General features: G+C 40.2%; 1 protein-coding gene across 5 annotated transcripts in view; it reads left to right on the top strand.

The window, feature by feature from the left end:
- The window catches only part of PHF14 (PHD finger protein 14), a 325,814-nt gene that overhangs the window by 66,753 nt on the left and 245,254 nt on the right, over window positions 1–13,807 (top strand). For all 5 annotated transcript variants that reach the window (XR_010090781.1, XM_063452421.1, XM_063452419.1 and 2 more), the window contains 2 exons: window positions 5,765–5,876; window positions 12,178–12,315. Coding sequence is in view for 4 of the 5 variants with exons in the window: in XM_063452421.1 (XP_063308491.1) it covers window positions 5,765–5,876; window positions 12,178–12,315 (250 nt within the window). In the remaining variant the exon portion in view is untranslated. The remainder of the gene's footprint in view (window positions 1–5,764; window positions 5,877–12,177; window positions 12,316–13,807) is intronic.

The following is a 13,807-nucleotide window of genomic DNA, read 5'->3' as shown; positions in this document are numbered from 1 at the left end:
AGTGAGTCTGTGAGTGAGAGTGAGTCTGTGAGTGAGAGTGAGTCTGTGAGTGAGAGTGAGTCTGTGAGTGAGTCTGTGAGTCTGTGAGTGAGTGTGAGAGTGAGTCTGTGAGTGTGAGAGTGAGTCTGTGAGAGTGAGTCTGTGAGTGTGAGAGTGAGTCTGTGAGAGTGAGTCTGTGAGAGTGAGTCTGTGAGAGTGAGTCTGTGAGAGTGAGTCTGTGAGAGTGAGTCTGTGAGAGTGAGTCTGTGAGAGTGAGTCTGTGAGAGTGAGTCTGTGAGAGTGAGTCTGTGAGAGTGAGTCTGTGAGAGTGAGTCTGTGAGAGTGAGTCTGTGAGAGTGAGTCTGTGAGAGTGAGTCTGTGAGAGTGAGTCTGTGAGTGTGAGAGTGAGTCTGTGAGTGAGTCTGTGAGTGAGTCTGTGAGTCTGAGTGTGAGAGTGAGTCTGTGAGTCTGAGTGTGAGAGTGAGTCTGTGAGTCTGAGTGTGAGTGTGAGAGTGAGTCTGTGAGTCTGAGTGTGAGTGTGAGAGTGAGTCTGTGAGTCTGAGTGTGAGAGTGAGTCTGTGAGTGTGAGAGTGTCTGTGAGAGTGTCTGTGAGAGTGACTGTGACTGAGAGTGTCTGTGTGTGTCTGAGTGTCTCTGTGTGTGTGTCTGTGAGAGTGTCTGTGACTGTGAGAGTGTCTGTGACTGTGAGAGTGTCTGTGACTGTGAGTGTCTATTAGTCTGTGTGTGTGTCTGACTGTGTGTCTGACTGTGTGTGTTTGCCTGTGAGTGTGTGTGTCTGCAAGTGAGTGAGTGTGTGTCTGTTAGTGTGTCTGTTACTGAGTGTGAGTGTGTCTGTTAGTGTGTGTGTATCTGTCAGTGAATGTGTGTGTGTGTATTTAGAATGCGGGGCGGGAGGAAGGGTTGGGTGGGGTTGCGCGGGGGGGTGGGAGGGGGGCGCCTGATTTTGGCCTGCCTAGGGCAGCACAAAACCAGAATACACCACTGAACAGTTCTCTATTGCCAATATCGTAGTTGCGCTCAGCAGGAGACATCTTTCTGGAGAAGTAGCCACAAGATGCAATGGTGTTCCCTGGCTTTCTCTCTGAGAGAGAACAGCCCCTACCCCTGTCTCGGATGCATCAACCTCCAATATAAAAGGTTTACTGGTGTCGGGATGTTTTAGTATGTCCGCAGAGGCAAATCTTTGTTTAAGAGTCTCAAAAGCATTCACAGCCTCTTTGGACCATACCGTGCTACTAACCCCTTTGCGAGTCATATTAGTGATTGGGGTTATTACAGATGAAAATCCCTTGATAAATCTTCTGTAATAGTTGGCAGAACCAATAAACCTTTGAATGGCTTTTAAACCAGAGGGTAATGGCCAGTGTAGTACAGCCTCTAGTTTTTTAGGATCCATTTGAAATCCCGATGCAGAGATATTGTAACCCAAAAAGTGAACTTCAGGCTGGTCAAATATGCACTTTTCTAATTTACAATAAAGTTTTTTTTTCAACAACGTCTTCAGAACCTATTTCACATGGGAATGGTGAGTTTGAAGATCAGGGGAATACACCAAAATATCGTCCAAATAAACCAAGACAAATGAGTAAATTAATTCCCTGAGTACATAATTTATAAAGTCTTGGAATACGGCCGGGGCGTTGCATAACCAAAATGGCATTACCAGATATTCATAGTGTCCACTACGGGTATTAAATGCCGTCTTCCACTCATGATTCTCTTTAATTCTAACCAAATTGTAAGCGCTCCTAAGGTCAAGCTTAGTAAATACTTTAGCTCCCTGAAGTCTATTGAACAATTCAGAAATTAGTGGTATAGGGTATGCATTTTTACAGTGATTTTATTAAGTTCCCTGTAGTCTATGCAAGTGCGTAACTCACCACCCTTTTTCTCAACAAAAAAATAATCCTGCACCAGCTGGTGAGGATGACTTTCTTATGTGCCCTTTGCTCAAGGATTCTTTGATGTATTCCTCCATTATTTTACTCTCCTGGGGAGATAAGGCATAAACTGCCCCCTTAGGTGGCATAGCGCCTGGAAACAGGTTAATGGCACAGTCATATGCTCTGTGGGGAGGCAATACATCGGATTGAGCCTTGTTAAACACCTCCTGAAGTTCTAGGTATTCTATGGTAACTCCAGGAGTTTGTGGAGTGGTAGTGGGAAGGTCAATAGTACCCAATCTCTTTAGTACTGGTTTTATACATCTCCCCATACACTCTTTACCCCATTCTAATATCTCCCCATTAGCCCAGTCAATATAGGGATTGTGCTTACTCAGCCACGGAAACCCTAATATGATAGGACATGATGGAGAAGTAATAACCTGAAACGTCATCTCCTCCCTATGGGAGGCCCCAATAGAGATCGTAATAGGGACAGTTTCGTGGGTTATAAGCGTTGTGTGAGTGGTCTACCATCAATAGCCTCTACAGATAGCAGCGTAGGTCTCTCCCTGACCTGTATCTCATTACCCCTAATATACTGGACATTAGGGCACTGCAAGAAAACTTCTTGTTATCAAGGGAAATAGATACCTCAAGGAGGAATCTACTTTTGTTTTTGTTAGAGGACAACTCCATCACACCTAAGATCTGTCCCCTTAAGGTTCTTAGGTGTGGAAGTTTTCCGGACGCACTGGGCAATTAGTTATCATATGTCCCTTTCTAGGCATAACCCCTCCCTTCTCCTATACTGTTTTTTGCCCTCCGACAGTCTAGTGACCCCCAACTGCATAGGTTCGGGTTCGGACTGTACAGGGAGGTTAGACAAAACAGGTTTAGAGAATTGAGGTTCTAGGGACATAGCCGTACGTCTGGTCTTGCTTCTGGTGACGTCTCTGAGTCTTAACCTATTATCAATATGCATGACAAACATAATAAATTCGTTAAGACTCTTAGGTAATTCTTTAGCGGCTATTTCATCTAGTATAGTCTCTGAGAGACCCTTTTTGAATGCTGAGATTAACCCATTGTTAGTCCAGTCTACCTCGGAAGCTAAGGTACGGAATTCAATAGCATAATCCGAGATAGACCGGTTACCTTGTCTGATGTGCATTAGGGCAGTGGAGCCGTCATCCTCTCTACCCAATGGCTCAAACATGAGCTTGAATTCGGCAAAGAATTCCTGGTAATTATGAGCTATGCTCCGATTACTCTCCCACAACGGATTAGCCCAGGCAAGGGCCTTGCCCTTTAATTGATTCATTAGATAACCAATTTTTGCTCTGTCCGTGGGGAACGGCCCTGGTGAGGCCTCAAAATTGTACTCCACCTGATTAAGAAAACCCCTGCATTCTTGGATATTGCCATCAAACTGTAGGGATGGCGATAAGGAGATGCTAGGAGTCCTATTAACAGTGGGTGGAGGTACACAGGTTAGAGGTGCTATAGGTGGAGACGCTGCAGATGTGCCGTTCTAGCGAGAAGCGTACTGAAAGCCTGTGCGAATTGATCCATGTGGTGATCATTCTCCTCTAATTTCCTCTCGCAAGCAGCTATGTGCTGACACAGTTCTACAGGATCTATGGCCATGTCGTAATGTCAGGATTACTGTTTGATCCAGCACGTAGAACTGTGTAGCATGGATGACAAATAAGTAACGTATTACCGGTCCTTAGAATGGCCGGATTTAACGTACATAGAATAGTCAAAATACTAGCCGAGGTCAGGGAACACAGAAAGGGAAGCAGCGATGAGGAAAGCAGGAGTCAGGATACCAGAATATAGAGAAGTCAATAAACAAAGCCAAAGTCAAAAACCAGGTAGAAAACTAATAACAGGAACGCGCTCTCTGACAACCACAAGGGAAACCACGACAGGGCACTGAGCAGGATGAGAACTGGGCCTAAATATTGCTGCTCAGCATTAACCCTTCTGTGGATTAGGTTGCTGCTCGGTACAACTTTTCCTGTGTGGACAGTAAATGTCATTAACCACATTTCTATAAGCGGATGAATACGTGACACTTACAACTGCAAGGAACTACAATCCCTACCAGGTTCCTTAATTTTGCCATGCCAATCATACCACAAGACCACGCTTTCACATCCAGAGTACTTTCCCCTTTTTTTCCACACTTCCAACATGACGATCAGAGGATATCCCTAGACACCCCAGCAACAGCAGACCTGCACATGAGGGGAAATTTCTTAACCACTTGGCATGGTACGCCACTACTCATCCATAAGGTCATGATAATTCTGGGGAACTCACTTGGTTGGCCACTTATCACATTTCTTTTACTTTCATGTACCAGGCGGGGGTATACATCCCTGCCGACAATTGTCTCATTCATATTCCAGGCATGTTCTTTCTACGCTTCCTACAGCCGTCCATACAGTCACGGCCACTCTTTCGTTCCAGAGACAAAATCATGGATTAGACATACTCATGCAGCATAGCATGCACTATCCCACCTAGCACTTTCGTCCCATACTTGTAGAACACATAACACACCCTTTCACCCGGCTTAAAGAATCTCATTGGAACACGACATAGCTCAACCTGTGTCATAACATTTCTCCTAGGTTTTGCTTCTTTTTGCCACCTTAAACTTAAACTTCAACTATCTCACACACCATTAATTATATATCTTACAGGCATTCAACGACACAGGATAACCTATGGCCAAAACTACCATAACTTCATGCTATCATACCAGACAAGAATATACTCAGAGGTTTTCAGGAATCCATTCCCCCATGTTCCTCTCAGAGATTACCAATAGCCATCCAACTTTTCATCCTTATCGGACCTATTAGATCTACAACCATTCAATTATATTACCAAGTCGGCCATTACCAGCCATACACATTGCCTTTTATGCCTTTCTCAGGCCAGAGAATCCACTACCATCACCACCACTCAGACATATCATTGTCTTTAACGATCCCACGTACATAAACACATGTATCATTACCTACTGGCTCTACCACATTCCGAAACGAGTCAACACGCACCAACAGTAGAGATAACATACTATCCTACCCACAACAAATGGTGTCTACTTTCGGTCCTAGATTCCTATCTTCAAAATCCTTCCAGGAATTAAATACTGTAATGCATTTAAGGCAATGTCTGGTTAATTTGTATATATTTGTTGACTGTATTAAATCTTTGATTATTCATTTTTGCCCTCTTTATTTACAGGCCTACCGTATCGTCGGTCTCGGCACACTACAACCGACTTGCTCCCTTTATACTATCCTAGGCTTCTGCCGGATCCGTACTCCATATACGCCTATTTGCCGCTTATAAATATATATATATATATATATATATATATATATATATATATATTTTTTTTTTTTTTTACATGGTCAGTGGTGGTTTTCTATGACAAGTACAGGCCTCCCAACTGTCTCGTTTTCGCAGGACAGTCCCTGTTTTAGGGTTCTGTCCCACCATCCCAATTTAGTGTTTTGCATCTGGGACACTAGGAAACTGTCCTTGGGCAGCACAGTGCACTCGTACTGTGAACCAGGCAGTGGGTTTACTTCAGCAATGCTCCCCAATTCAAAATTATAAAAGTGGCAGTTAGCGGTCCTTTTCAAATCAGAACTTTTTATAAAATAAGACGAGAAGTACCTATAGTTAGCACTGATAAATAACTGCTTGTTTAACTGTTCCTATAAGTGTTCCTTTTGGGGGCAAACATTTCAATATGTTATTTTTCTATTAGTTATCACCATTGCTGGTTATTCTTACAAATAGAAATTATAATTTAGTCTTTACAGGTTTGTTCTGTTTGTTTCCAACCACAGGTGGGTCCACATAGTATGCGCATTGTACGTCCCAGGTGTAGCCTTTGGAGACATTGACAAATTACGTCCAGTAACACTAACGGAAATGAACTACTCAAAATATGGTGCTAAGGTAAGCAATTCACACTTTTTTTTTTTTTTGAGAATCTTTATTTTGGTATTGTTAGCAATGAAGTACAAACCTTGGATAAATAGCAGAAATTATATAAATGTAACCATTGGAGTAAGCACTGGTTTGTGCTGTTCATATTTATTTACATTTATGTTATTTACCCGTATATACTCGAGTATAAGCCGACCCCCCTAATTTTACCCCAAAAAACTGGGAAAACTTATTGACTCGAGTATAAGACTAGGGTGGAAAATGCAGCATCTACTGGTAAATTTCTAAATAAAATTAAATCCTAAAAAAATATATTAATTGAATATGTATTTGCAGTGTGTGTATAATGAATGCAGTGTGTGTATAATGAGTGCAGCGTGTGTGTATGAGTAGTGTGTGTGTGTGTATGTGTGCAGTGTGTGTGTGTATGAATGCAGTGTGTGTGTGTGTGTATGAATGCAGTGTGTGTGTGTGTGTATGAATGCAGTGTGTGTGTGTGTGTATGAATGCAGTGTGTGTGTGTGTATGAATGCAGTGTGTGTGTGTGTATGAATGCAGTGTGTGTGTGTGTATGAATGCAGTGTGTGTGTGTATGAATGCAGTGTGTGTGTGTATGAATGCAGTGTGTGTATGAATGCTGTGTGTGTATGAATGCAGTGTGTGTGTGTGTATGAGTGCAGTGTGTGTGTGTATGAGTGCAGTGTGTGTGTGTATGAGTGCAGTGTGTGTGTGTATGAGTGCAGTGTGTGTGTGTGTGAATGCAGTGTGTGTGTGTGTGTGTATGAGTGCAGTGTGTGTGTATGAGTGCAGTGTGTGTGTATGAATGCAGTGTGTGTGTGTGTGTATGTGTGCGGTGTGTGTGTGTATGAGTGCAGTGTGTGTGTGTGATGCAGAGCCTTGGTGGGGGGTGGGCAATTTTATTATTATTTTTTTAATTATGTTAATATTTTTTATTATTATTTCTTCCTTATTTTTTTATTTAATTTCATTATTTTATTATTTTTAAAATTTTATTATTATATTTTTTCATCCCCCCTCCCTGCTTGATACATGGCAGGGAGGGGGGCTCTCCTTCCCTGGTGGTCCAGCATTGGTAGTTCAGTGGGGGGCTGTGGGGGCTGCAGAGAGTTTACTTACCTCTCCTGCAGCTCCTGTCAGCTCTCTCCTCCTCTGCGCCGTCCGTTCAGCTCTTCTGCCAGCTCACAGTGTAAGTCTCGCGAGAGCGTGGCTCTCGCAAGATTTACACTGGGAGCTGACCGAGGTGCTGAACGGACGGCGCAGAGGAGGAGAGAGCTGACAGGAGCTGCAGGAGAGGTAAGTAAACTCTCTGACAGCCCCAGTCTGTATTATGACAATGCAAATTGCCATAATACAGACTATTGACTCGAGTATAAGCCGAGTTGGGGTTTTTCAGCACAAAAAATGTGCTGAAAAACTCGGCTTATACTCGAGTATATACGGTAGTTTTCTTTCAAATGCTAATTTGGGTCTTTTTAACCCCTTAAGGACACATGACATGTGTGACATTTCACGATTCCCTTTTATTCCAGAAGTTTGGTCCTTAAGGGGTTAAACTATTCCATTTAATATCTGCTTGGAAAGAAATGCAGTAAAGAATACACATTTTGACTACTTAAGTCTTAGAGCAATATAAGTCAAATAGATGCACCCACACATGCAAGCTTACTCTTTGCCACTAGCTGTTGAGGAAGATTGTTTATTTGATACCAGAGTTGTGCTATGTTTAAAAGTTACCCATGGCTTAAACCCAAAGCAAAACTTGATGAATGCCCCCTCCTCAGCCCCTTTTCAGCTCCAATCTGTAAACCTTACATACTTCATAGTAAGATTATGCCCTGTTTGGTCCTTCCTTAGATCTCAAGATTTCAATAAATGTCCCTAATTTATGGTCACTGTGCAGCTGATTTCTTGTCTTGTCTACAAATTTTAAGAAATGAATTATAGCAAAATAATATTTGAGTCCATGACAGCTGAGTCCCCTAAAATAAAGATGCACGCTTTCCATTGTGACATTGGTAAGTTTGATAAAACTAAGTAATTGTGGTATCTAGTGCAAACAGCCTCTTGTTGGCTCAATTGATTTTATTTTTTTCAAGAATAATGGTATGCTTACACATATATTCAAATGGAACATTTCAGACAATATTGTTGTAATAACTCAACGGTTAGGGTTTTTCCAGTACCTGTTCAAATCACAAGTTTGGTTTAATCTGTGTCTTGTCTAGTTGTAATATAATTGACAACTAGACAAAAATACATACAACCTTCCTGGTTATATTGCTGATTGTAGCCATTCAGTTGTATATGTAGGTATTTAACAAGCTACTGGTATTATGTCATGTATAGGACTAAGTGGTCAAATGAAAGGTTCTATTTACATTATAAACTCAATGGCGGTAATTCTTAAGACAACTGCCATCAAATATTCGCTTCTTGTTTTTATGATTTTTTGTTTATTACTTTTATTGAAACTTTATAATTTATTTATTTTTTTACATTTAGATTTTTTTTTTTTTTTACTCTGATAAGCAGTCATGTTGGGCCTTTTTCTACTGTGCCTTCAAATATGCAAACTTTTCAGAAAAAAATAACTTTTTTTTTATCTGGCTGAGCAACCATGTTAGGTTAAGCTCTACTGTTATTTGACCAACTGCTGCTTAATCTAACTTGCCCGCTGCTGTGATTGCTCTGTGTGAACTTGCAGCAGCAGGCAAGTGAGGCTATGCAGCAGTTGGTCAGATAACAGTAGAGCTTAACCTAACATGGTTGCTCAGCCAGATAAAAAAGTGATATTTTTCAGAAAAATTGGCACATTTGAAGGCATTGACAAGACATATTTTTCATAAAGAAACTCCGTTTTCCGCACCATCACGCGTAACCATTTCATGATGAAGAACCCATACAGCGGCAAACACTCTTGACCTCCCCTTCACCAATCTCTGTACCGACTCTAATCTCTCCAATATTCCTTTTCTGACCACCATCTGCTGACTTTTGACATCAGCATACCTAAGACCCAATTGACATCACCGTCTGAACATCAATCTCACAGAAACCTCCAATGTCTTGACCTAGAGCATTTCTCCACTAATCTCCAAACTCTTCTTTTACCTATCTCAAACCTCACCTGTCCTAGCTCTGCAACCTCCTTCTACAATTCCACCCTCTTCTCTCAACTAGACATCATGGCACCTCCTACATTTAAACACAGCAAGCGCCCCCAACAACAACCTTGGCACACCAAGATGACTCGATACCTCAAAAAATGCTCCAGAACTGCTGAACGCTGTTGGAGAAAGTCTCACTGTGCATCTGACTTTCTCTACTATAAATTTATGCTGCGCTCATACAGCTTAGCTCTTTCCTCTGCAAAAGTAAATTACTTCAATACCCTCATAACCACACTCTCCCGCGGACCCAAACGACTATTTCACACATTTAACTCTCTTCTTCGCCCTATTGTTCCTCCTCCACCTTCTAACTTGACCGCCTCAGACTTTGCAACTCACTTCACTGACAAGATCTCTACAATCAGAGATCTCTCCTCTTTCAAACATTTAACTATAACCCCAATTCTAAAGAAGCCCAACCTTGACCCTAACTCCCCATCCAACTACCGCCCTATCTCGCTACTGCCTTTTGCATGCAAGATCCTTGAAAGAGTCGTGTATGCGAGATTGACAGACTTACTTGAGTCCAACTCTCTGCTAGACCCGCTGCAGTCTGGTTTCCGCGCTAAGCACTCTGTGGAAACGGCACTGATCAAAGTATCCAATGATCTACTCGCTGCAAAATCTCGTAGTCACTACTCTATCCTAATTCTCCTTGACCTGTCTGCGGCTTTGACACTATTGATCATCAACAGCTTCTTTTCATCCTCCGCAATATTGGTCTACAAAATATTGCTCCCTCCTGGTGCTCCTCCTATCTCTCCCAGTGCTCTTTCTCTGGCTTTGCTTCTTCTCCCCAACTCCTCTTTGTTGGGGTCCCCCAACATTCAGTCCTTGGTCCCCTACTGTTTTCTATCTCCTTTGTAATTTCATTAGCTCTTTTGGCTTCCAATATCATTTATAGGCAGATGACACGCAAATCTACCTGTCCTCTCCTGATCTCTCCCCGTTCCTCTTGTCTTGTATCTCTGACTGCCTCTCTGCTATTTCTAACTGGATGGCTGCCCACCTCCTTAAACTCAACTTGACCAAAACTGAAATTCTGGTCTTTCCTCCCTCAAGTGTTGCTACTCCTGTGTCTGTCTCCCTCCAAGTCAACAGTGCTACCATCAGCTCCACCACGCAGGCTCGCTGCCCAGCTGTTCTCTTTGACTCCGACCTCTCCTTCACGCATAATGTTCAGTCTATCTCCAAATCCTGTCGCTTCCATTTCAAAAACATTGTGCGCATCCGACCCTACTTAACGCCAGATGCGACTAAGGTGCTGGTCCATTTCACTGTCCTTTCTTGCGTTGACTACTGTAATCCGCTTCTCAGTGGTCTTAAGTTCACCCAACTTGCGCCATCACAGTCCATAATTAATGCGGCGGCAAGGCTCATCTTCCTGTCCGCCCGCACCTCCCACGCCTCACCCTTCTGTCAGTCCCTACATTGGCTTCCTGTAAGACATAGGGGTCAATTTAAAATTCTGGTTCTTGCTTTCAAATCTCTACATAATGCTGCTCCCTCCTATCTATCCCCCCTAATACACAAGTATGTCCTGTGTAGGCCCTTATGCTCTGCTGAAGACATACGTCTATCCTCTGTCTGAACTCCCACTTCTGATGCTCGCTCTCAAGACGTCTTGAGGGCTGCACCGTTACTATGGAACTCGCTTCCCTCCTCCGTTAGATACTCACCCAGTCTCCACTGCTTAAAAAAATCATTAAAAACCCACTTCTTCATAAAAGCGCATAAATTAAATTGTTAATAGCTCCCAACTGATTCCTCGCTTGCAACTGTCATTAGTCTAATACTGTCTTACCTTTTGTGTCACTTTACCCCACTCCCTCTCGCATGTGAGCTCATTGAGCAGGGCCCTCAACCCCTCTGTTCCTGTGTGTCCAACTTGTCTGGTTAAAACTACATGTTTGTTCGTCCACCCACTGTAAAGCACTGCAGAATTTGTTGGCTTTGAAGAAGTCGATGTAAAGCGTTACATTCCAAAACTTTGCTTTTGGGTACAAAGTTCTTTAGGTTATGACCATCAGACGGCATTACACATTTCCATTCAATCCACGCACGCTGTTAAGCATAGTTAGGCATACACTTTTTTTTAATTTTGAATTGTTAAAAGAAACAAAACCTATGGACAAGAATCTAAAAAAAAATAGCTTGCTGCCGTAAGTGAACCAATTTTACCTTATGTAATAGAACATTCCTTTTAAGTTCACTATAGCTATTTTACTACAGATGTGCTACTTAGAAATCTGTTAAACTGTGCCTGTGGCAATATGCAGGGCATTTCTCTTTAAATACGGTTTGCTCAGGAAACCTTGCCCATTATCTCAAATAGTGCATGAACTTGTCTTTGATATGGTCTAAATTAGTGGGAGATATTATTATTTTCGATAAAAAGAAAAACGTGAAAGCACAGTATGTGTGTCACCAAGCAAAACAAAGTATTAAAATATGCTCTATCAGATATAATTTTTTTGATAATTATTGTGAAGGCTCTATATAAAATGAAAAGCTACATCACAACACATGGTTTTGCATTCTAAAATAGGGTACTAGATAAACTCCAGCCTAGTTCAGTGAGGAATGACAGCAAGAAAAAACATGTATTGTACAAATTAAGTTCTCCAATAAAACATATGATCATTTTTGTTTTCTCTGAAATAATACTAATAATAAAACTAATAATAGTTGATAAGCACATTATTACATATTATAGTTATCAGTTGAATTGTTTTTTTTTTTTTTGCAGTTTCTTCCAAGCATTGTTTTCCAAACAAGTTCCCAAGGCACACCATCAATCCAGGTTTTGCCAGCATCCTTGCTGGAATAAAATTAGGAATGGCCTAGATCTTGGATTGTTGATGTTCCCTGAACACATAATTTGGAACCATTTATCAGCTTAGTATTACACTGGTACCTTTAAGTCTCTTAGCCTTAGATTCTAGAAGTGGTGGATTACTTTGCACGTCAATCTTATCCTTCAAGTGGTTTGCTTTTAAATATCGTTGAACATTGCAAATTTGATATTCTGAAATATTTTGTAGCCTTATCAAATATATGTATTTCTTTTATGATTGCATTTTAATAACTGTCGAGTTTTTCCCATTACTGTTTTGCAGGAATGTAGCTTTTGTGAAGATCCTCGATTTGCCAGGACCGGAGTCTGTATCAGCTGTGATGCAGGGATGTGCAGAGCTTACTTTCATGTGACTTGTGCCCAGAAGGAAGGTTTGCTTTCAGAAGCTGCTGCCGAAGAGGTAAATTAATAGACATACTTCTTTTGAAGCGTGCATATGAACTGTTGGAGAAAGTATTAAATAAATAAAGGCTCTGATATAAATTTAAAGCTGAGTTTCAAATGAAAAAGATACATAGTTTCTTTGGAAAATGTAAACTGCATTTAGCAGAGATTAATAAAATCCACTTAAGATGCAGCTCCTCAGTACTCTTGGAAAACATGTTTTTCCTTTTTTGAATGTTCATTTCTCTGCATCTCCCTTGCCCTTTCCTGTAAATTCTTGTACATGAATTTATGAAGCAGACCGGGGGCAATTTAAAGGATGCCATACCACTTGAAGTAACCTTTCATTTAAAGATAGGATAGTATCTGTTATTTGTCTTTATTAAATGGTCGTTAACGACCTCGGACGTACCTAATACGCCCGCGGCAAATTTGAGCGCTGGAAGCGATCATGATCACTTCCAACCGCTCTAACAGTATTGCAGCGATACCTTGATGTTGAGGCATCCTGCAATACCTCTCCTAACTGTATTATTTTAAAAGTAAAAAAAAAATGACGTAAAATAAAAAATAAAATTTATATATATATATATATATATATATATATATATGTATATATGTGTGTTACATCTATATATAATATGTATATATAGATATTATATATGTCATACCAAGTGTATTTTTTTATTATTATACATATATTATAAAAATACACTTAGTGTAAAATTACACACGTGTGTGTGTGTGTATTTATGTATATATATATATATATATATATAAAACTAGATATTGTATATATATTATAAAAATAAATACAATGTAAAAATTATAAAAAATTAAATACATGTAATGTTATTCTAACTGTATTTTGATATTTATATATATATATATATATACACATATTTATATAAAAATATACTTTGAATGAAATTATATACATCTATCTATGTATGTATATATAAATAAAAATAATACATTCATAAACACGTAGACTTCAAATATAAAAATATGTGTATATATTTAAATTATACATGCATATTTATGTAAAATTTTTACATAACTAAGTAATTTTATTGATTGCAATTTGGGAGACCTGCATGACAACCCAGGCCGAAAGTCCAGAGAATTTAATTTGCTAGCACTATATTTAACCCTATAACTTTTCAATACACCCTAAAACCTGTACATTGGGGGTACTGTTTAACTTGGTAGACTTCGCTGAACACAAATATTTGTGTTTAAAAACAGTAAAACATATCACAGCGATGATATTGTCAGTAAAAGTGACCTGTTTGCCTTTTTCACACACAACATATCACTGATGATATCATTGTTTTGATAAGTTTTACTGTTAAAACACTAATATTTGTGTTCGGCAAAGTCTCCCGAGTATAACAGTATCCCCATGTTCAGGTTTTATAGTGTTTTTTAAAGTTACAGGCTCAAATATAAGACTTGATTTTCATTTTTATTCCCATTGAAATTTACCAAAAATTGCAATTTTCTCC

Source organism: Pelobates fuscus, chromosome 4 (assembly GCF_036172605.1).
Source record: "Pelobates fuscus isolate aPelFus1 chromosome 4, aPelFus1.pri, whole genome shotgun sequence".
Classification (NCBI taxonomy): domain Eukaryota; kingdom Metazoa; phylum Chordata; class Amphibia; order Anura; family Pelobatidae; genus Pelobates; species Pelobates fuscus.
The sequence above is the reverse complement of the archived record's forward strand: the minus strand, read 5'-3'. Positions and strand labels throughout refer to the sequence as shown.